This window comes from Rhinichthys klamathensis, unplaced genomic scaffold (assembly GCF_029890125.1).
Source record: "Rhinichthys klamathensis goyatoka isolate OS25496 unplaced genomic scaffold, OSU_Roscu_1.1 h1tg000206l_1, whole genome shotgun sequence".
NCBI lineage: Eukaryota > Metazoa > Chordata > Actinopteri > Cypriniformes > Leuciscidae > Rhinichthys > Rhinichthys klamathensis.
In genome coordinates, this window is record NW_026606731.1 from 2,082,014 (window position 1) to 2,105,216 (window position 23,203).

The window sequence follows — 23,203 nt, forward strand, 5'->3', positions numbered from 1 at the left end:
TAACATGCACCTATCGTCTTACTTGAGAAGAAGACATTGATGCATCCAATGGGCTCGAATGGATTACCATCACGATCGCAGTGTGGTTTTTCAAGCGTCAACCAAGTGGGCACCCATTCAATGCATTAAATCCAATCCATTCACAGAGATGGATGATTTTCCTAAAAATATTCATTTTTGTTGATCTGAAGAAAGAAAATCATACAACGGGGCTGGCATGAGGTTGAGTAAATGATGAGAGAATTTTCATTTTTGGGTGAACTATCCCTTTAAGGCTGACTGGATTAGCAACAAATATCCCTTTGAGAAATTAGACACTTTAGCTTCAGTCGTAATTGCATCATTTTGTACCGGTCCCTGTACCCGTATTACTGCTCTTTTCCAGTAAGCGCAAAGTTTGCCTCACAACGCTCTCTACTCGCCGGAAGTGCATCTTTTTCCAGAAACCCGGGTGCTGTTTCCGACCCCATTCCAGGTCTTTCAGGAAGACCAGCAGTTGCTCGCGTACACGGCCTCTATCCCAGGAAAGCGAATTCTTTTCAATAACGCTCAGAATGGGATGCCAGTCCTCTGAGATGTCTGAACCCTCTGTTACAGAGGCCAGGACTTTCACTCGCCGGCCCTCCTTCACCCGAGGACCACCACGCACGTGCAGCGACTGCTTGCCCACATCGGTAAGCTGGTTCAGGTACAGGCTGGGAGGAAGTATAAACATTAAACATGTATTAACATCACAAATTAGCATGAAATTAGGTGGATTTATAAGATATATATATATATATATATATATTTTTTTTTTTTGGACTATTAAATAAAAACATGTATTTTTCTACTCACTGTACTGTGTGGATGCTGGGATGTTCACGACAGGCATCGACCAGCGTGAGAGCTGCATTGTCTCCGATGTTGTTGTAGGCCACATTCAGTTCCTTCAACATGTTATGCTGGCCCAGTTTCTCAGCCAGCATGTGTGCCGATTGGTCCCCGAGGCCCGTGTGCATCAGATACAGCTGTTGCAGAGAGTGGTTACCAGACAGAGCTTCCAGTAAATGGCTGATGCCGGCGTCCGTCAAGTAGTTGTCACACAACCTGTGATCAGAGCAACACAAAATTCACAAGAAACACTTTTTTCGTATAAACACACTGATTCTTGAGTACTAGTATGAAACTGAAAAACTAGTTCATGTATCAATTATTTTTTCCGGATTAACCTGTTAAACATCGTCACAGTTATACATTTACATTTGGCCACAACCTTTGGCGTCTTTCATTTTCATCAGAAATATGAGTCGGGACAATAAAACTAGAACTAATAAAAACATTTTAATTAAAATAAAGCTAAAATAGTATAAATATTAGATGGAAAACTAAATGAAAATTAAACATGTTGTTCTGGCAGCTAACTAAAAGAAAAAACAACTGAAATAAAAAATGTACATTTTATTTATTTTAATTTTTTATTTTATTTACATGAAGTATTATATTAAGGTCTGACGAAAGTGAGTAGTTTTATAAATGAAAAGTAAATAAAATAAAATGGTGTGTTTGGTTAAAAACACTCTAGTGATCATCTCTGAATAATTTCAATGTGGAAGTGTTGCTATTTACAAAACTCAAGGCAGGTAACATTTAACATGTTTTGTCCCATGTCTCAAGAATCAGTGAACAGATGCTATGCCACTAATAAATACATTACATGAAGCTTACTGGCAAAACAGAAGTATCTTTTTTTTTGTCAGTAAAAATGTCACCTACCCCTCAACCATGAATATATCACAGTTACAATGTGCTATTGAAAGTAGGCTTACTGTAATGACTTAATAGTACAGTTGGGCTCAAGTAGGAGATCTCGCAGTAGAATGCAGGACTCGGGACCCAGGCTGTTAAACTGGAGACTGTAAACACACAGTGAGCAAAAACACACACGCATGCCATTAGTTTGCCGATTTCCCAGGCAGAAAATCAATAACTAATGAGGTAATTGTGCTTAGGTGTAATTATTACTGACTGCATTCTGCAAGCAAAGCAACTTAAATACAACAATTAAATCCATAGTACAAAGTTGCATGTTAAAGTTCCAATACTGTTTCAATCAATAAGATGCAGCACATTAAAAAAATTTTTTGGGTTATTCATAAACCTTGATGTCAGTGTATTACAGAGCACTTCAGCTAGCTCCTATTTAGGGTCGGATAATTTCAATAACATTTTAAAGGGGCCAAATATTAGTAAATCTAGTTATCAAATTCTAGCACCTTTTTGGCCAGTTTAACATGTTGACATGAACAACACTAAACACACTTAATACTGTGTTTTTTTATTAACATTAGCATAAATCAGAGGAATGAAAGTATTTAAATTTTTTTATGCTCTTTAAAGTCTCTTATGCTCACCAAGGCTGTATTTATTTGATCAAAAATACAGTAAAAAAATAGTAATATTGTGAAATATTATTACAATTAAAATGAAATGTATTTTTAATATACACTGCTCAAAAAAATAAAGGGAACACTCAAACAACACAATGTAACTCCAAGTCAATCACACTTCTGTGAAATCAAACTGTCCACTTAGGAAGCAACACTGATTGACAATCAATTTCACATGCTGTTGTGCAAATGGAATAGACAACAGGTCGAAATTATAGGCAATTAGCAAGACACCCCCAATAAAGGAGTGGTTCTACAGGTGGTGACCACAGACCACTTCTCAGTTCCTATGCTTTCTGGCTGATGTTTTGGTCACTTTTGTATGCTGGCGGTGCTTTCACTCTAGTAGTAGCATGAGACGGAGTCTACAACCCACACAAGTGGCTCAGGTAGTGCAGCTCATCCAGGATGGCACATCACTGCGAGCTGTGGCAAGAAGGTTTGCTGTGTCTGTCAGCGTAGTGTCCAGAGCATGGAGGCGCTACCAGGAGACAGGCCAGTACATCAGGAGAGGTGGAGGAGGCAGTAGGAGGGCAACAACCCAGCAGCAGGACCGCTACCTCAGCCTTTGTGCAAGGAGGAGCAGAAGGAGCACTGCCAGAGCCCTGCAAAATGACCTCCAGCAGGCCACTGGTGTTCTCTGGCAAATGCCAAACGTCCTGCACGGTGTTGGGCTGTAAGCACAACCCCCACCTGTGGATGTCGGGCCTTCATACGACCCTCATGGAGTCTGTTTCTGACCGTTTGAGCAGACACATGCACATTTGTGGCCTGCTGGAGGTCATTTTGCAGGGCTCTGGCAGTGCTCCTTCTGCTCCTCCTTGCACAAAGGCTGAGGTAGCGGTCCTGCTGCTGGGTTGTTGCCCTCCTACTGCCTCCTCCACGTCTCCTGATGTACTGGCCTGTCTCCTGGTAGCGCCTCCATGCTCTGGACACTACGCTGACAGACACAGCAAACCTTCTTGCCACAGCTCGCAGTGATGTGCCATCCTGGATGAGCTGCACTACCTGAGCCATTTGTGTGGGTTGTAGACTCCGTCTCATGCTACTACTAGAGTGAAAGCACCGCCAGCATACAAAAGTGACCAAAACATCAGCCAGAAAGCATAGGAACTGAGAAGTGGTCTGTGGTCACCACCTGTAGAACCACTCCTTTATTGGGGGTGTCTTGCTAATTGCCTATAATTTCGACCTGTTGTCTATTCCATTTGCACAACAGCATGTGAAATTGATTGTCAATCAGTGTTGCTTCCTAAGTGGACAGTTTGATTTCACAGAAGTGTGACTGACTTGGAATTACATTGTGTTGTTTAAGTGTTCCCTTTATTTTTTTGAGCAGTGTATTTTAAAATGTCATTTATTCCTGAGATGGTAAAGCTGAATTTTCAGCATCATTCCAGTATTCAGTGTCACATAATCCTTCAGAAATCATTATAATATGCTGATTTTCTACTCAAGAAACATTTCTTATTGTTATTAGTTGTGCTGTTTAATATTTTTGTGGAAATAGTGATAATTTTTTTTAGGATTCTTAGCTGGTATCCTAGACTGGTCAGACTTTTCAGCTGGGCATGTTGAGAGAACCAACTTAAACACACTAGCTTGACCAGACTGGGAGACCACTTTAAACCAGCTAAGACCAGCAAAACTTATTAGGCTTGTTTGGTAGTTTTTGTTTTCAGCAGGAAACATTTGGAAGAAGAGCAGACTGCTAGTTGATGAGCCCTGGAGTACACTAACTAACTGCATGTCAAACATGTATTAATATCAGATTTAGCAATATCTAAAGAGGTAAACAAAAAGCTTATGTTAGATGTTCAGTATGCTTCAAAGGTTTCTACTTGTATGCAGAACACTACATGATTCAAGCATGCAAAACATTTGCTAGTTTTCTCTATAGTACGTGCAAGTCTCACTTGAGGTTGCTAGTGTGATGGAAGGCTGGCCAGAGCATCTGCAGTAACTCTGGAGTGATGTGGCAGGAGGAGAGGTTGAGCTCATTCAGGTGGAAGGTTGAGCGTGTGCAGCCCAGAACGGTGCTCAGCACAAAGCACTTGTGTGGTGTCATGCGTACGGTTGACAAGTTAATGGTCTTGATGGATTGTAGGACTTCAGCAGTGAGTCGAGGGTTCTGAAACTCATACAGCAGGACCAGAAGGTCCATGAGTTCGGCAGGAGGCTGCTTCTTCATACTCTCCTTGATCAGGTGTTTTCTCAGCACACGAGTGATCTGAGCAACCGTATGACTCTTGATGTTGCATCCGAGCTGGTCTAACAGCCGGCGGTTCCCGTAATGAAGTAGTCCACCCATGAAGATAGGATAGAGTTCAAACGCCCTGGTGTCGGTTTCCTCTTGTGGCTGAGGACCATGCACTCCCAGCAGACTTTGCTCCACCTGGTCCAAGACATCTTCATTGAAGCTGTCCTCTGAACGAAACATTTCCGCAGCCATGGTGTTCGCGATACGCCCCTTGCTAAGGCTGCTGAATCGCTCAAAAAATTTTGGGAACAACTTAAGCAAGTTGAAAACAGCGAAGATTCGGAAAGGTATGATTTTGGAGAGGATGCTCAGTAGGCTTGTGATGTCCTCACTGGCTTGTCCCAAAGCCTCTGAAACCTCCCAAGTCAACTTCTCCAGGACGCTTTTGTTCTCGCCAAGAACGACATAAAGAGCAGCTAGATATTCCTGCATGGCGGGAACAGCAAACACATAGCGTCTACCACCAGTTTCGGGATCTGTACCATGATCATCACGAGGCACCAGAAAGAAATCAAGCACATCTGTGCGAAACACCGCCAGTTGCTGGAGCTCCTCGTCCGTTTTAGTCTTGCCGCCGACCCACTGCTCCAGTTCGTCATCGGAGAACGATATCCGTTTGTTGGTGATGCCATCAAAAGCTAGTTTACCAACTGTACGGACCACATAGAGCATTAATGAGTTCTGTTGCTCTTGTGAAGAGATGTTTCCGTCCAAAGTTATCACTTCTCCTCCGAAGTTGAGCCTCATGAAGCTGGTGTAGGTGCCAGTGAGGGTTCGAATTGGTGCCTTCGTATCAGTAAAATGCAATAAATGAAGAGTGGCGCATGTGAGCCAGCAATAAGATGGTAAGAAGCAGGCGGTAGCTAACTGAGTTTCCCGCTGTAGATTTAGGTAAAGCATCTCTATGAGCATCTCGGCAGCCTTGTCCGGCTTTTCTTCATTCTGTTGCATGAGTCTACTGGTGAAGTAGGCTCTCTGGCGATCAGGATCATTGAAGCCACAGATCTGTACATAACGTTTTATGTATTTTCTAGGAACGTTGTCCACGGCAGATAGTCTGGTTGTAACCAAAATGCTGGCCTGTAAGAAAATCAACATGTTTTAGCAGCTATGAATTACAATAAACATTCATCTAAAAACAGGGAGGTCAATGATAAATAAGATTCCCCACATGTGCTAAGTTCTTATAAATGCATTCTCAAAATTCATTTTGGTCTCATATTATCATATTTAAAAAAAACGTTTATATGATTGTCAAGAAAAGTGTAGATAAATGTAAAATCCAACCAAGTAAAAAGTAATTATTTGAATATAATTTTAAAAGTATCTGTACACATCTTTATCATTATTTTCCATCCAGTTTTATGTTTCAATATAAAAACCAATTACCGGTATTATAAATAAATATAATGAATTCATAAATATGAATTTACCACATAAAACTATCTGTCTGATATGATAAGAGACTTACTGACTGACCCTGGCACACAGCCCTAAGGGTCTGCGGGGGTCCTCTTTATGATAGAACCTTTTTTTTTTTTTGGTATGTTGGTAGCACCACATGACTTTGATATGTCAGACACATTTTTACAAAATAAATAACAAAATTAGTTCACTTGAAAAGCTTTTCTTTTCAAGAATATCATTCTTTTTTTCTTCATTATGAGAAACAAAATATCAATTAATTTAAATTCAGAAATAAAAAAAATCCTCATCATATAGCAGGTGTATAAAAGTCACTGTATTTATGAATTGCAGTTAATGTGTTTGTAAATTAATAAATCAAAAAAAAAGAAAAAAAAAGAAAGAGTGTCATGTCATTAACCCATGGTAATTACTTCACAAAACCACGACCCATTTAATCTGGAACATGACATGATTCCACATGCCAGGTCACAGAAAAAAAACTTCAAAAATAAAGTGCTGAGCTCATTCAGTACCTCAGGTAGCAGGTACTTCCTAAGCAGATTAACAACAACAGCTCCTGATGGGAGAGCCTCATTGGGATCACTGCATAACTCGGAGGAGCCGATACGAAAATCCAGCTTCATTTTCTCCATTCCATTGAAGACGAAGAGGACATCCTTAGCCTTGTCATTATCTCCACTAAGATAAGGTGTCTTGAGAAGATGCATGTATTTCCTGCCTACAAGGTTTCGAAGGGATGTTGGTTTGGATAAATTGGCAAGATCCTCACAGGAGAAGGGCAACACAAGTTTGAACTGGGAGTAAATAGATCCAGCACACCAATCCAGCACCAGTTTACGGACGACAGTACTTTTCCCTGTGCCGACAGCGCCATATAGCAAAACATTTAGTCCTCGTGCCTTGTTTCCATTATTATTATCATCAAAGAGCTGCTCAACTGTGAGAGAGGGACATGGAGATACCCTTTCCTTTGCCTTGAAGGGACTAAGGCCTCTATCCTCATCAGGATGACGCTCTAGGATAAGTGGCTCCACGTGCATAGTTTCGGGAGAAAAGTAGCCACCGAATTGCCTCTCCTCTTGAGGAAGGTGACTGAACCATAATGCCAACTTCTGTTTGTGAATCTCAATGGGATCTGCCGGTTAATACAAGCATGAAATGCATTGCTATTTTATGAGATGAATGATCATTGATTAAGAGGCACTAAATCACTAAGATATTTTAATATGGCATCCAAATGTAAACAATTAATGCATAAACTCACCTGTGACAGGCTCATAGGTACAAAAGTACCTGGAGTTGAATCCAGAGATGGAATAGCACATAGATGTTCTCAGTTCTCTCCATGTATTTCTATAAGAGCTTGTTTTCTTGCTGATGAGACAACACACAGACAATTTCAAAACAACATATTTTCTGAAAATACTAGACATAGATGCTGCATCAGGAAATGCTGGATTAATTTCTCTCAGAATTATACTTACATTGGGAATGGCAAGTGACGTTGTTTTACACTACCGCAGATGCCATCTGATCGGAGGCTTAAGTTAAAGGCTGAAATGAGCAATTATTATTTCAATTATACAAAACAAAATAAACAATGATATACATTGCCGATGCATACTGATATACATTACCTTTTAAAAGTTTGGGGTCAGTATGATTTTAACATCAATAGAATCATTTTTTTATTTTAAAATAAATTGTTTAACTTTCTATTCATCAAATAATCCTGAAATAAAAAATTATAATATAATAGAAACACTTATTTTAAATTGTACAAATATTTCACAATAGCAAAGTCTTTTCTATTTTTGATCAAATAAACGCAACCTTGGTGAACATGGTATGTTTTAAAAAAATATATTTTGTGTGTGTGTTCATATATTTTGAAATAAATAAAATAAAACTCACGTTTGATTAATTGATTACTTAAATATTAAAGGTAATCGAACACCTACCTGTCTCAAGAGCCCTGGTGTGAAGTTTGCAGCAGACATCTTTTGATGACCCTCGGCATCTCCATCTTAACACTTCCGTTCCCGATGACCTTCCAAATCGCCACATTTTGACCAAAATCACCCCTAAAGTATGATATGTTTTGTCATAGTTACTTAAAAGGTTAAACAGGTCTGGAAACTGTGTAGTACAGGGAAACCAATGCTATCATCAACACAGTAACGTAAGTGTATCTGAGAAAAACAAGCCAAACCTTGTAAGGTCACTCCCTTGGCTTTGCGTTTCAATGACACATAATGCTTACGCAGGAACGTGATATTGTTTTACCAACACACCCAAAGTGTTAATTTTGGATAATGTCTATTATCTAAAGAAACTCCATGATGCATAACTAATTAGTGTGAACAATGTGGCATTTAAATACTTCCCAAATAAATTCCGACATTATATATATAAATTCTTCACAAGATGAGTTGAAATGCATCAGTCAAGTTGAATTTGATGAATGATCAAGAAGGTCAAGTGATTAGTCTATGTTATTAATACACAACAACAGAAAATGTTTGTTCTAACGACTGTGATGAAGACACTTTTAAGGAATGACCTTTCATCACACCTGTACCTAAACCAATAGTTGAAACTCATTTTCATGAAGTCATTTACAACATAACAAGAATACTCTGCATCTAATTCATCCAACGACCACCTTAGACCAGTGGTTGTCAACATTTTTGACTCCAAGCTCCCCTTTGTCCAAGACAATATTCAAAGGCCCTCCTATCTAAGCTAAGATTCTAAGATTTATTGGGGCCCCCTGGAAGTTTTCCACCACTGGTAGACCATCTCTAGAAAACAGCTACCACAGTTAATAGCACAGGGAGAGATGGGCATAAATACATGGAAATGTATTTAAAATACAAATACAAAATACTGTGTGGAAAAATGTATTTAAATACAAATACAAAATACTGTGTGAAAATTTTTTATTTAAATACAAATACAGTATTTTGTATTTTGAAAATACACAAAATACATGTGAAATCGGCCATCCAGTGCAGGCATAGGTCACAGTGAATAAAGAAACTACATAGGCCTAATTGCTGGCCATTACAAATAAACTTGTGCAAAATAGCAGCCATTTATATACTTATTTCTGACCAGGTTACAATGTAGTCGATTACTTGTGGTGAACACTATTAAAAAATTCATACTGCATGTAAAACTGTGGGAACCTTTTCTGCTTTCTAGCAAAGAATATGACCCAAAATCTGACTTCACAGTAACAATATATCATGGTTTCACAATTCTCAATATCAGTTTTAATACAACAGCAAAAACTGAATTTCAAACTCTGTTGAAGCTTTTTTTTTGCGGGTAGTCCAATGCTTTTTAAGTAGGGGTGTAACGATACCCTCATCTCACGATTCGATACATATCACGATACGATATTATTGAGATACTCCAAGACATAAAAAGGTTAACAAAAAATTTACTGTTGATTAAAATGCTAAATTTGATGTTACATTGTGTGTGTAAATGAATAGGTTTGGACTCTGTGCTGGAAACCCAAAGCACAGGACAATAGAGACACCAGAATAACAATATTCATGATTCTGAAGCTGAAAACAGAATTATTTAAGACGAATATGCTTGCACTCTTTCAGTGACTAGATATGTATGTGGCCAAATAATGTAGGCCACATACTTTACTTTACAGTTAAAGGGATAGTTCACCCCAAAATGAAAATTCTGTCAGTAATTACTCACCCTCATGTTGTTCCAGCCCAGTAAGACTTTCGTTCATCTTCGGAACACAAATGAAGATATTTTTGATTAAATCTGAGAGCTGGATCACTCCTCCATAGGCTTCTTAAGGGATCGAAGCTGGCCGGCCCAAAAGTTATTAAAGACATCGTTAAAATAGTCCGAGTGACTACAGTGGCTCAATCTTAAGTTTATCAAGCGACGAGAATACTTTTTGTGCGCAAAAAACAAACAAAAATAACGACTTTATTCAACTATTCATTTCCTACTCTGTGGGCCTCGAGATTTCACGTAGTGTAACAGCGCAGCGCTTCTGTGTTGTACGTCACACACATCACACACATGACCAGCGTCGGCCAATAGTGAGCCTACGTGTGACATACAACACAGAAGCGCTGCGCTGTTACACTACAACTATCTCGAGGCCAACAGAGAAGGAAATGAAGCCTATGGAGGAGTGATCCAGCTCTCAGATTCAATCAAAAATATCTTAATTTGTGTTCTGAAGATGAACGAAAGTCTTACGGGGTTGGAACAACATGAGGGTGAGCTGACCGAGTTTTGGGGTGAACTATCCCTTTAACATCAGACATTTGGCATTATCAGGACCCACAAATATTCCCTAATAATTGCATTATTATTATATTCAACACTATATAGAAGTTAAATGTAGTAATGACACAAACTCTGTAAACTAGAATTTTTTCTCACACATTAGTTTTTTTTTTGGGGTGAATTATCCACGATACATATTGTTGCATTTTTGTATTGCGATATATTGTGACACGATATTGTTACACCCCTATTTTTTAAGTATAGTAATTTTATATTTATTTTATGTAAAGTTTATTTGTTTCTATAAGTTCATTAAAATTATAAACGAGTCTGAACTAGTTGATGCATGAAACCAGCACCTGGATAAAGAGGTTGACTGGCAAAAAGTATTTTATGTATTTTGAAAATACAAAAATACTCATCTTAAATGTATTTAAATACAAATTACATTTGATTTTCCCCAAAGGCTTCAAAATACAAAATAGTATTTTGTATTTCAAATACGTTTAAATACATGTATCTGAAATACTGCCCGTCCCTGAGCACAGGGCACATATTTCAGACAGCTACAGTCCAAAATAACCAACAATCAAATGCTTTATGGTGATATTTAACAATATGGATTATTTTTTAAAGTCTAGCTTAAAGACAATTGATACCAAGTATTGCATACAGTGGCAATGTCAATTTTAAGCTTGTCCCTCGTCTAAAAATAGTACAATCAGGTCAGAACTCAATAAGGTCAGTGTTTATCATATGTATTTTATTATTATTTGGCTTGTACAGCTCTTTTTAGCAGTTTCCTTATATGTGAAACGTTTGCATATCCAACTGCACTTTAAAACATTTCGTACAGGTCAAACAGTTTTGTCTGTAAATGTAAACAGAACAGATGTATCCGTCACACGTGCCTGTCATGCATCTTCGAGTGTGATTAAGAGATTTAATGGAATTCGTCAATTAAATTTTTGGAACTCTACGCAAACTCAGTTCTGAACATGGTTTCAGAAGTGTACGTTGTTGTGACGTACTTTATTTCAATATAAATCACCCTTATGTGATGATGAATAAGAGCAACATAGCACTATGACTACTACCATTAACATGAGAAATCAGACGTAACGATTAAAATGCTTGTAATTAATGCAAGTCTTTACCTAATCTAGAGGCTGGGAATACGGCGAATTCTTCCAAATTTTCCCTCGAACTCTGCCAGCGTTCTGACGCTCAGATCAAAGCCGAGGAAAGCGTCCATTCTACGGCAGGACGATGAGAGCTCTCCGCTCCGTCTTCCTGCTAAGCTAGTCAGTCGTAGTACCGCCCACAAACACAAACTTTCAACTTTGCTCTTCATACAACGCTGTAGGGAAGGTCAAATTACTTAATAAAAGCCATAAAGTTGACATAGTGAAGCCACATATGCCTTAGGATTATAATGTGAAAGCATAATGATTTGTTAAAAGTTATATATCCTTCCAGCAGTTTAAAACTACAATACAAGCTTTCTTTAGGGTTCTGCTTGAGTTTTAAGTCTGATACATTTAATAAGGTATATTCAGACAGCAAAATCATACAGCATGTCACAATTTTATAGGCCCACCCAAGCATTAATTATTTTTGACATTAATTTTATGCAATGTCATAAGCTGTTTTTGCCCTGATCAAACTGACGCACCTACAATTTTCAGTATCAAGTCCAACAAGTTCTATACATGGACCTATAGCTATAGGGGTTCCTCAAGGATGACGAATGCTTCTACTGTAAGCTCTTTGTAGCTCCAAGGAATTCTGGGTATAGTTCACAATTCTTAGAAAGGTTCTTTGATGAAACATGAAACAAACAGGTTGCACATGGTATTCTTCTTTTTTAGTTCAATGAGTCAGAGTTAGTCAATGTTCAAAATAATTGTTTCTCTCTCCAAAATGCACTGTCAAATGGCTTAGTTTTCACTTACTGTAAGAGGTCAAATAAACGATAACAATTAAAGCATTTATTATTAAATTATAATATGAACCAGGATACTACATTCAAGTACCGTGTTTTGCAATTGTTAGTCAGAAACTGCACCTCTGATGGGTCTCATAATTTTATTTCTAAACACACTACATACATTTTTGGCAGTATGACATGTTAAGCAATACATTGCTGACATAGTATGAAAGTTTGTTGGACTAAAAAAATTATAACTTTGTTTTAATACATAATTTGTAGCACCAAGTAATTACATAAAATCTCAAGACGAAAATACTAAATAATCAAAAAAGAAAGAAACTTAGTTTAATAAAATATACTATACAAAAAAATGGATACAATGGTTTAATAGAAACCCAGGCACCGTGTGAACCTTCACAGTCATCGGGTTTAAATTAAAAACCTTTTCAGACTTGCAATATGTAAACATCCTCACCTCAGGCTAAATATGTTCATGATGTGGTTTCTGAAACTGAAGATGCAAAAAAATAATAAATAAAAAAGTTAATTCTAATTAGTGTTTGATTATAAAAATGGCATCAGTGTTCGTGTGAGCTTAAAATCCAGAGTTAAATGAGTTTTAGAATTGCCAGTAAGTTCAGTAAATTATCATTTGCATGCATATCCAAATTCAAATTGTGATACCAAATTTAAATATTACACCAATTTTTTTCAACATCTGGAACTGCATCAATGTAACACTGAAAAACAGTAAATTATTTACTCCAGTTTTTAAAGCCAAATCTGTAGGGGCTTTCGAACCTTTTCATAGTTCCTTGAACTATTGGCGGAAGTACCCGAATTTTGGCGCTTTCGCACCGCAGGAACTAGGAACGATTTTAGTTCTAGGAACTCTTTTGGATGAACTAATTTAGCTCCTACTTCAGAGTAGGGTCTAAACCAGCACTATTGGAACTAATAGTGACGTTAGTGTACGCTGATTGGCCGAACGCACGCGAAACACCAGCACCCCCCATTTTTAAAAAGGCTGTGTAAACACAAAGATTATAGCCTCTATATTTACTCAACAAACTAACTCTACGAACATGGAAAACAGTGATAGATGGGCCTCTTAACCTTTACGCGGAGGAGAAAATCCAACACAACTTTGAGGGGACCAAGCGAAACATGATTATGTATTTCTGCTCAGCTAACAACACAATAATAATAATTCGTTACATTTTTATAGCGCTTTTCTGTGTACTCAAAGCGCTTTACATGGAAGGGGGAATCTCCTCAACCACCACCAATGTGCAGCATCCACCTGGATGATGCGACGGCAGCCACATTGCGCCAGAACGCCCACCACACACCAGCTTACTGGTGGAGAGGAGACAGTGATGAAGCCAATCAGTATATGGGGATGATTAGGAGGCCATGGAGCAAATTTTTAAACACTGGACATCAACCACACGGCATACGCTAATAACTTTTCATTACTGTCTACTTTCTATGTATAACAGTTCTATCTAATATCGTATTAGACAGGACTGTTAGACAGATCATAAACTAATGAACACGGAGAATGCGAGCATTTTTTGTTTGCTCAGGCTCTGGCGTTCTGAGCGCCGTCAAAATAAAAGTCGCAACAACGAGCGCGGCTCACATCACTTCAGAGTTCTTACTGGCGGTGCGAATGCAACAGGAAAACGTTCCTAGGGGAACCATTAGTTCTCGGGGAACCATCCTGGTGGTTAGTTCCTACTTCCTATTACTAAGTTCCTAGAACTATCCAGTGCGAAAGCCCCTAATGAAATGTGATTTATTTAATCCAAATGAAAAACAAAACTAGAACCAGATCAACAAGTAAATCTGACCTTCCTGAGCAGAGGATGACACCTTTGGAAATGGTTTCTAGAGTAGCCTGTGCTGGAGACCATGAAACGCCATGACTTGAATATTATCGCTCTGATTTTATTTTGTACCGAAGAACCAAGTAAGTGGCGAGTCGCAGGATAAGGAAGAAAATACCCAGTACAATGAAGTCCATGTAGAGCTTGGCATCTTCTACATCCAACAACTGCAGAACTTCTTCAGGTCTTTGGAACTTGCAAACCCTTCCTGGACATTCAAGATCAGTTCGGTTCATCCCATAAATGGACAAAATCACCCCCTCAAATCCATACCTATCATAAGCACAATCAAACAAACATGACACTGTAATTTTGCATTGTGAAAGCAAACACACCTATTTAAGATATAAATAGCATACCGGACATAGGACACATAAGAACTCCACTGTAAGTATTCTGGAATGGTGTCAAAGTTCACAAAGAAGCCTGAGAAAAGTAGGACTGGAATGGCTGTAACTGGACCAACAAAAGTGGCCACCTGTGAAGAAGATGCACAATACAGTAAGTATAAAAAAAGTCTATGCCACGCCAAGACAAGCTGAAAAGTTATACCATAACCAAAAGCAGGCATCCAGACTGAACTAATGACTAGCCATTGGATCCTAAAATTAAACATTTAATTTAATATGAGTTTATTTGTATAGTGCTTTTCTCACAACAAATATTGTTTCAAAGCAGGTTTACAGAAAATGCTTGGTTGAATGTTACAATTTAGGAAGCAATCTGTTATCAGTCAGATGATTGTATCATAGTAATGGTCATATGGCAGTGACATATTATGTGCTTAGCTTGTATTTGATAAACAAACAGTTTTTCTTACACCATGTCTACACTGACATGACAGTTGTCGCGTCCCAATGCAACAGCTTGAGGCTTTTTAAACTGGACATGACAAAGCGACTGCTGCAAATACATTTGCCTTCATGTCAGAAGTAGTGTGCACACTTGAAGTATGTCAGATATAGAAAAGGGCATCAGTTTACCGTCAGGAATTTGTCATGTCGCATTAAGTGTAGACCGCATCACTGATTATAATGGGCTCTATCGGTTTTTGTCACATTGCGCCGTTTGCGTCTAGTGTAGACACTGTTTTAGAGTCAAATCAAACAAGTCTAACCAATGACCAATTGATATCTTTTTTTTTTTAAATAAGAAAACTCATTTTTTTAGCATATATAATATGTTTCTTTAATTGCATTTTTTAAGTGAACGCTTAGTGTACACATATAGCCGAACGTGCAAAGTATACTTAATTTGATAGCGTGTACGAACACAGGTGGTCATCACATGTGCACCAAAAAGGTTTAATCTTTGTCTAGTATCTGGGTTATTTTTCTCCAGAAGTTATGACCGATAAAAATGTCTTCGTAAACTAGAGTTGCAGGCATCTCTTAAACTTTTAATCTCTTAATATAGAAGCTAAGTTTTCACGGCTATCCTGACATGATTTTAAAGTACTGTCGTAAATGTTTTTGTCACAGTCTGGAGCCCTGAGAAATAAAAACATTTAGTTAACAGTGATAGTAGCTGCAACATGTACCTGAAGGGATGTGGAGGCAGCACCGACCAGAAGCCCAAGAGACTGAGCTACTAAAGCTGTACAGATTGACAAAGCCAAAAACAGCAAGTAGCGGGCTGCCTCTGGAGGCTGTTCAGTCATCCAGTACACAATACTGCAGTACATGATGGGACAAATGACCTGAGAAAGAGTGGACAAGCCCATGACAATATCAAATGTTGGTTTTATAAGTGTCCATGATTCCTTTGTCTTAGTTCCATTATATTAAACTTTCAGCAGCACTGTCAAAATATGCTCAGCTTATATCAGGCATAAAATGGAGCCAGTAAGGCTTAGACAGGCAGACAGGCACCCACCTGGAAGGGAATGTCAGCCATTGTCTTTGCCAGATAGTAAGCCTTCAGACTGTACCAGTAGTTTAGATGTTCCCTCAGAAACACAGCCATCTCTAGAGGAACTGAAAACAGGGCAGAGAATCAGATCAAAACCACTTTCACTTCCCATGCTGAATGTAGGACATGAGTTAAGACCCAAAATTGTGGTACATGTGTTGATAGTGAAACTGTGACATGGCTGCTACGTTCTTACATTTCTCTTTTCTAACTTACAGGTAAGAACTGTAGGCATCAGCGCTCCAAACATGATAAAGAGCATTGAGAAGAAGAGGAAACCGGTGTTGTTGAAGACTTTGCTGGCATCATTGCCAATATTGAGGTACAGCAGGCCTATCAACACTCCAATCGAGATGTGTGACATTAGCCGCAGATGTGTCAAAACCTAGATCACGAACCAAACGCCATTATTAAACAATTCTGCAAAAGTAAAATGCAATAGCTACAAAGTTAAGATCAAAATTGGGTCTTTTTTGATTCCAATGACCCCCAAATATGATGATCCCCTTCCTACAATATAAAGCTGCTATATAGGTCCATGTTTTAAGACCTAAATACTAAGTGAGAAAAATACTATAATACAATGAAGACACCATGTGGTAAAAAATTCTATTAAAATTACAATACAATTAAAATATGTATATATATATATATATATATATATTATTATTATTTTTTTTTTAATCTAGTTTGTAAGATGGGTTTGGCATCAAGTTCAATAAAAAATAAAATATTTTTGTCACTTTCAGTGTTGGTATAGTTATTTTGAAAGGCAGTATTGCGTCATATTGGACACACACTTAGGAAAGTTTAGGACTGACATACCAGATATCAACTAAATGAAACAACATTGTACCTGGTCTCTGCATATTGTAATAAATGTTCTTTTAAATAGAATGCAGAACTGAGTCAGAGAGCTTGTAGCAAAGGTATGGCTCTCAATGTGTCCTGAATCCTGTAAAAGCAAGTGTAGGAAACATTAAGAAGACAGTTATATCATATTAAACACATACAGTATTTTTTTTATTTGAAAGAGGCTTTTGAACACAGTGGATCAGTTTGTCTAGCATACATCCTGACCACAATATATGCAAGTAAGCATTACAGCTGCTATCCACCGGAAGCAACGGGTGATTATGAAACTAGCATCACTCACTTTGACACATTTTGCAGCGCATGCGGGTACGGTGGTTATGTCGATACAGTTGCACTTTTCCCCCAAAGCACACATGCCACCCTGAACAGCCTCAAACAACACTGGGTTCAAGTCACCATACTCTCCTGATGCTACCTCAATGACTACACACAAAACAGACAGACAGAAGCACAAAACAGAGGCATGATGCATTATGTATATACTGTGTATATATATGTATTATTTATTTGGTGCTCAGGAAATATGTATTATTATTAATGTTGAAAACTTAATAATGCTTAATAATAATGTACTGCTTACTATTTTATGTGGAAACCATGATACTATAAATGGTTTTAGAAAGTTTACAGGAACAAAATTTATTTTAAATAGAAATTGCTGTCACTTTTTATCAATTAAAGGCATCCTTACTGAATGTATATACACACACACACACACATATGTATATATGCTTGTATATGTGAGTATGTAAGTATGGGTATTTATAAAAACACATGGTCAACTCACTGAAATCTGCAGGATTGTGGTATGTTGGACAGTGAAGACCCAGTCCCTTCAAATAAGGGATGAGGTATGGGACACTTCCCTTATATATGCACTGGCCTTGGCTTAAAATATACAGCTGTGAAAGAGACACAGAATAAATCAAATGATGACTGAAGGGATCTGAAGACGTTTCAGATTCCCAAAAAGATTTGCACATGCCTTTGTACCTTATCAAACATCTCGAAGAGTTTGGCACTGGGCTGATGAATAGTGCAAATGATGGTTCGCCCTCCTTGTGCCAGAGACTTCATTAAAGACACTACCTGGAAACAGGACGCACTATCCAAACCACTGAAATCAAAAAGCAACATTTAACAAACATACAGTATGGTTACCCTTATGGAACAAAAATATATGGGAATATACTGCAAAATATAATGCAGAATATATTACATAATACATATGGGAAACTTGTGCTTATATTTTTCAATATACTGCAATATATAAGCGAAGTGTCCCCCAGGATTAATATATCCATGACCATGTATGGCTATATATGAATGCATATAAAATATTTATAAATGAAGACAAAAATAGCATTAAAAGTAATATTCACAACATTTTATCTTTTATTGTGTACATATATTGCACATACATGTTACCATATAAATGTGAATGTATGTTCACACATATATACACACATTCCCAGAATGAGCTACAACAGATTTCTAGTTCCCAGCATGCTTTGCTTCTTACTGTGAGCAAATGTTAAAAGTGTTATTTAATGTGTTTTGCTCAATATTAATACAGGGGGAGATCTGTCAGTGTTTTAAGTTGTATTATTTTGGAATTTAAAAGGTTTTCTGGTATGTCTGAGTTTTCGGGGTTACCATTGTGCTGAAGAGTAGAGCCTGTGGTGAGGTTGATGATTGGCCGAAATGGCTAATACTCATTAAGCCTACAATTACTATATTTTAAAAATAATGGGTGTGCCTTCCACAGCACAATGATAGTCTATTTGCAAAATACTTTAGTACATGCTGGTGTGATTGTGCTCTTGTTAACAAGCTAGAAAATATGAAACTTTTATAATGTAAATAAGAAATATAATACATTATATATTTCTCTATATATGTGTTTATGCTGCATGAGTAAATATATCAGCAATATATTACACATGCAGTACCAGTTCTGATCACATGTACATCTATATTAAGTGTATTACTGAATATAAAATTAAATACATTATACATTAGTAAATATATTGTCACATATTTTTCAATATATGAAAAACGGCAATTCCTTATGTATTATTCAATATATTGTATATTAACATGATATATTATTCTGCATATTTTCAAATATACTGTTAAACCATTTAATATATTGATCATTCATTTATAGGGAAATATAATTTCTTTTCATAAGGGTATATATAAAAATCCATGTCACAAGCACAAGCATATAAATAATGCTGTTTTATTTGTGTCTAAAGACTGTAACATCATTACCTGGTGGGCTCATCAAAGAACATGACTGGGGGGTTGTTTACTAGCTCGAGGGCAATAGCTAACCTCTTACACTGGCCCCCAGAGAGAGAGACAGTACGAGTGTGGACACACTCATGTAGTCCCAGGGCTGTCAGAATTTCTTTTATCTACATGCCAACATAAACACATGGAAAGTAGGTGAAATTTCACAGGTAAAAATACTGGAGCAAGTTTGAATGAGGTGATGAGCTTTACCTACCAGCTCTTTTTTCACCTCTGTGTTTTCATTAAGCTTCAGGTTGGCTGATACCTTAAAAACAGTGGAGAAATCATTCAGTTGAGTTCATTCATTTGTTTCCCTTTGGAAACAAAAACATTTCTGCACATGAAAATCATTCTGAAGTGATTGTAATATGAGCATTAGCATCAAACCAGCAGTAGGGGGTATCCTTTACCACACCATTCTCCCTGCAGACTCACCATCATTGCTTCTTGAACGGTCAAGTGGGGCAGCAATTTGTCTTCCTGCATAATGTAACAGGACATTTTACGAAAGGTTCGGAGGTCTCGGAGCTTTCCATTTACCAGTATCTGTCCAGTCATCCCTGTTTCCCTTCAACGCACAAGACAACCAGCCATGGGTATGTAAGCTATTTATTTTAAATGCATTCCAACAAAAAAAATCCAATAATATGATCAATTAGAACTAATAGTTTTTGTAATTTTTTCCCCCCAGCATTACTTTTGCACTCAATGTAACCTCACCTATACCCTGCCAGGATGTTCATCAAGGTAGACTTTCCAGCCCCAGAGGGACCCATAATGCCAATGAGTTCCCGACTGCAGAACTTGCCTGATAGACACTTGAGCAAGGCCTTATAACCTGCAGGGGGAAAATATATGCTTGGCATCATACGGTTGGTTCTCCTTTTGAACAAACGGTCAACTTGCAGTTAATCCCTTCAAATAAGAAGTATGGTTTAATCCATGAACCTCATGACTGTACCACATATTTTCTCCAAAGCTAAGAAATGTGAGAAAGTGAGTGATAAAGGTGATGAGAGAATCAGATTCAAAAACCTTTAAGTTCAGTGGCTAATTAAACCACTCAGACAACAGACAAGTCTGCTCATTGACCTTTCTATGAGTCCACCAAGATGGCTTTCACCCACCCACAGACCGAAAGGTCACATAAAAAAAAACATTTTGAGGAGTCACTGATATAGCAAAATCTAAAAAAAAAAAAAGGCACTCTAATTAGCAGCCTAATAGGCCAAAAACTCTGTTCTCACAGTCAAATCAAGGAAAGCCCTCTTTGACTTTATTCCCATACATGTCTGTTCACTGAATGTTTAGAAGTCGTTTGATGCTGCCATATTATCATCATTGGTGGAGCTCTTGCTTTAGGCCACAATGGAAGCATAGAGTGCAAATTACATTTTACACTCACATTCACATGTATCACCTCTACAAATACATTTCATTCTGTATTTCTTTATCATAATGCAGACATATTGTGAATGCTACATTCATCACGCATAAGAATAGTCAGGATAATTACCAAGGAACAAGCATTAGGATGATATCATAAAGCAACTTCAGATTGAAAATGTTATTCTCCCTAGTGATGTCAGATCTGATGTCATCTAATTTAAACTACTTGTGGTGATGGCACTGCAAAAATAAAAGTCTTGTTGGCCCAGGAAGGCTGCAAAATAGTAGCATCTTCCACACTGGTATCCTTTCACCAATAAATCGTAAAAGTAAAGAACCAACTCCTATCTTTGGGCCAGACTAGACAGTGCGGTGAGACAGCGAAAAACAGATGAAAGCAGACAGATACAACAGATAAAAACAAGTGATCAGAATGAGATACCAGCATTCATAAAGTTATACCTGCAAATCGAAAGATCTAAATGGAAAAGCAAGGCCAAGATCAGTCTTGTTAATTGTTCTAATGTGATTTTAATCTCCTCTGTATGCTAAACTGGTAAAATGCTATTACTTACTGTATCCGCTTTGTAAACGAACAAAAGCTGCTACTATAAGAATGCATCTAGCCAAGTCCTGAATGTTTTAATATCCGATTTGACTTGTATTTACACATTAACACCTGCTGTTTTAATCGTCTCTTTTGTCTACTTTCGACCACTTCTGTCCTGGTTCTTTGAGGTCAGCTTTCTCTGTTCTGACAGCCGCAAGACCGCGCCAAATATGGTCAGTGCGTGTTAGAAATCAGGAAAGGTGAGCGAACATTCAGCTTGGTACGTTTTACCGTACGTCTTCAAACCAAACTTGGGTCTTCAGCCGACAAAGTTTAAATCCCATCTGGCTAGCGTTCTTCCCATGTCAGTAGGTGGAGGAAGGAGGCCTTTTGTGGCTGTTTGAACACATTCGACCACATTAGCATTTACACTACGAAAGCAATCTGGTTGAATGCGTTTTCGACTACCTCTGGAAGAGGCCGAAAGTGTACAAGCACAAAACCTTTTAGACCCTTTTCCTCCTATATTTAGCGTCGTCCACTTGTGATCCAATCGACCAACACGCATCTTAATTGTAAACAGGGCCTTTGTTTTCCCATTTATTGACTGACATTTCTCCTGTCCTCACAAAAACAGATTCAGTATTCCTCAAATGAATAACAGTGAAATGCAAACTCAGAATATTACGCAAACCTTCTATAATTAAATATGTTAAATGTACAAACATACTTTATGTATTTAATCTCACTTTAATCTCATCAGTCTTTGCTGCTGACCTTCGATGATCCAATTCAACCATGCTTAGAAAGGTTTGTTTGAGCTACAGCCTCTACTGTACAGATGTGAACTTCCATTTTCTTTATATTTATAGAAACATTAATCAAAATGTGTGTGCGCTCCTGACCTTTTTTCTCCCACCACGGTCCTTCTCTGATGGTGTAGGAGAGGTCACTGAACACCAGGTCCACAGTAGTGCGTTTGGGCAGGTGAGAGAAGCGCTGTGCCTCTGTGATGTGGTTATCCACCTTCTTCAGATGGGTTAGCAATGGAGCTTCCTGGGGCTGTGTTCCCCCATTACAAAGGCTGTCTTCCATTGTAATGCTAACTGTCCCTGGATCAGACGTCTTCTCGGACATTCCACTAGTCTAAAAGGGAGCAAAAATGCTTCAGTGCTGTGACTAGACTACATGTCTAAAAAAAAAAATATATGGTTACATTTTTACATTTAATTTCACTGTGACTTGACTTATAGTCTATAAAGTACATGAGTCATCATCATACAGTACATAACCATGCATTCAAAATGAGAAATCTCCAAGGGGAGCATCTTCCTATATTCTGCCCTTGAAACGCAAACCTTTTTACACTGTCTGCTCATTCAGGAATCAGGAGAGGCCCCAACTCTGTCAAATTGATCTGGTTTAGAATTTGGAGCTCTTGTAAAAGGCTAGGATTTGGTTTCCTCCAAGAGACTGCATTGTGCTGACACACTGATCTGACAGGCTAGATGTAAGTCCCTGGAGTTTGACAGCCAAAAGAAAGAGCGAAATCAGAGAATGTGAATAGCCAGGTCAGAGACAGATATCATTGGCTCAGTCCCACAGAGAGCACTAGGTAGGAGGGGATCGCTCGAGCGTTCACATGAGACTTAGTAGATTGTGCCGTGAGGAGACAGCCTGTACAATGGAAATCTTGTTGGAATGTATTGCATCCATTGAAACATAATCAAAATTTTTCATAGACGTATGGGTAGAACAAATTATTGCCACTGTGATTTTGCCCACTATTTGGTGAAATACTGTGCATGTTCATTTACAAGTGTTAGATAACATACACATCCAGAACATTTCAGATAATAAAACATAATTTAGTGTGCATTCAATAATTTTGTAAATATTTCTTATTATCAACCCTTTCAATTTTATGAAGAGAGATATTTGAGAAAAGGAAGTTGG

General features: G+C 37.9%; 2 protein-coding genes across 2 annotated transcripts; both read right to left on the reverse strand.

The window, feature by feature from the left end:
- Positions 1–11,709, reverse strand: nlrx1 (NLR family member X1). The gene is made up of 9 exons (XM_056263385.1): positions 11,553–11,709; positions 8,079–8,201; positions 7,602–7,671; positions 7,382–7,491; positions 6,630–7,252; positions 4,346–5,769; positions 1,809–1,895; positions 838–1,089; positions 1–695 (listed from the first exon to the last, which is right to left on the reverse strand). The coding sequence occupies exons 2-9, from the start codon at positions 8,182–8,184 to the stop codon at positions 341–343; spliced, it is 3,027 nt and encodes a 1,008-aa protein (XP_056119360.1). The 5' UTR covers positions 8,185–8,201; positions 11,553–11,709; the 3' UTR covers positions 1–340.
- Positions 11,710–13,744: 2,035 nt separating this feature from the next.
- On the reverse strand, positions 13,745–22,423 carry abcg4b (ATP-binding cassette, sub-family G (WHITE), member 4b). The gene is made up of 14 exons (XM_056263386.1): positions 22,153–22,423; positions 20,029–20,146; positions 19,744–19,876; positions 19,523–19,573; positions 19,285–19,430; positions 18,001–18,124; positions 17,795–17,909; positions 17,288–17,430; positions 16,988–17,086; positions 16,348–16,516; positions 16,096–16,196; positions 15,761–15,919; positions 14,580–14,698; positions 13,745–14,493 (listed from the first exon to the last, which is right to left on the reverse strand). Exons 1-14 carry the CDS (start codon positions 22,382–22,384, stop codon positions 14,268–14,270), a joined length of 1,935 nt encoding a protein of 644 aa, XP_056119361.1. The 5' UTR covers positions 22,385–22,423; the 3' UTR covers positions 13,745–14,267.
- Between the last annotated feature and the right edge of the window lie 780 nt (positions 22,424–23,203).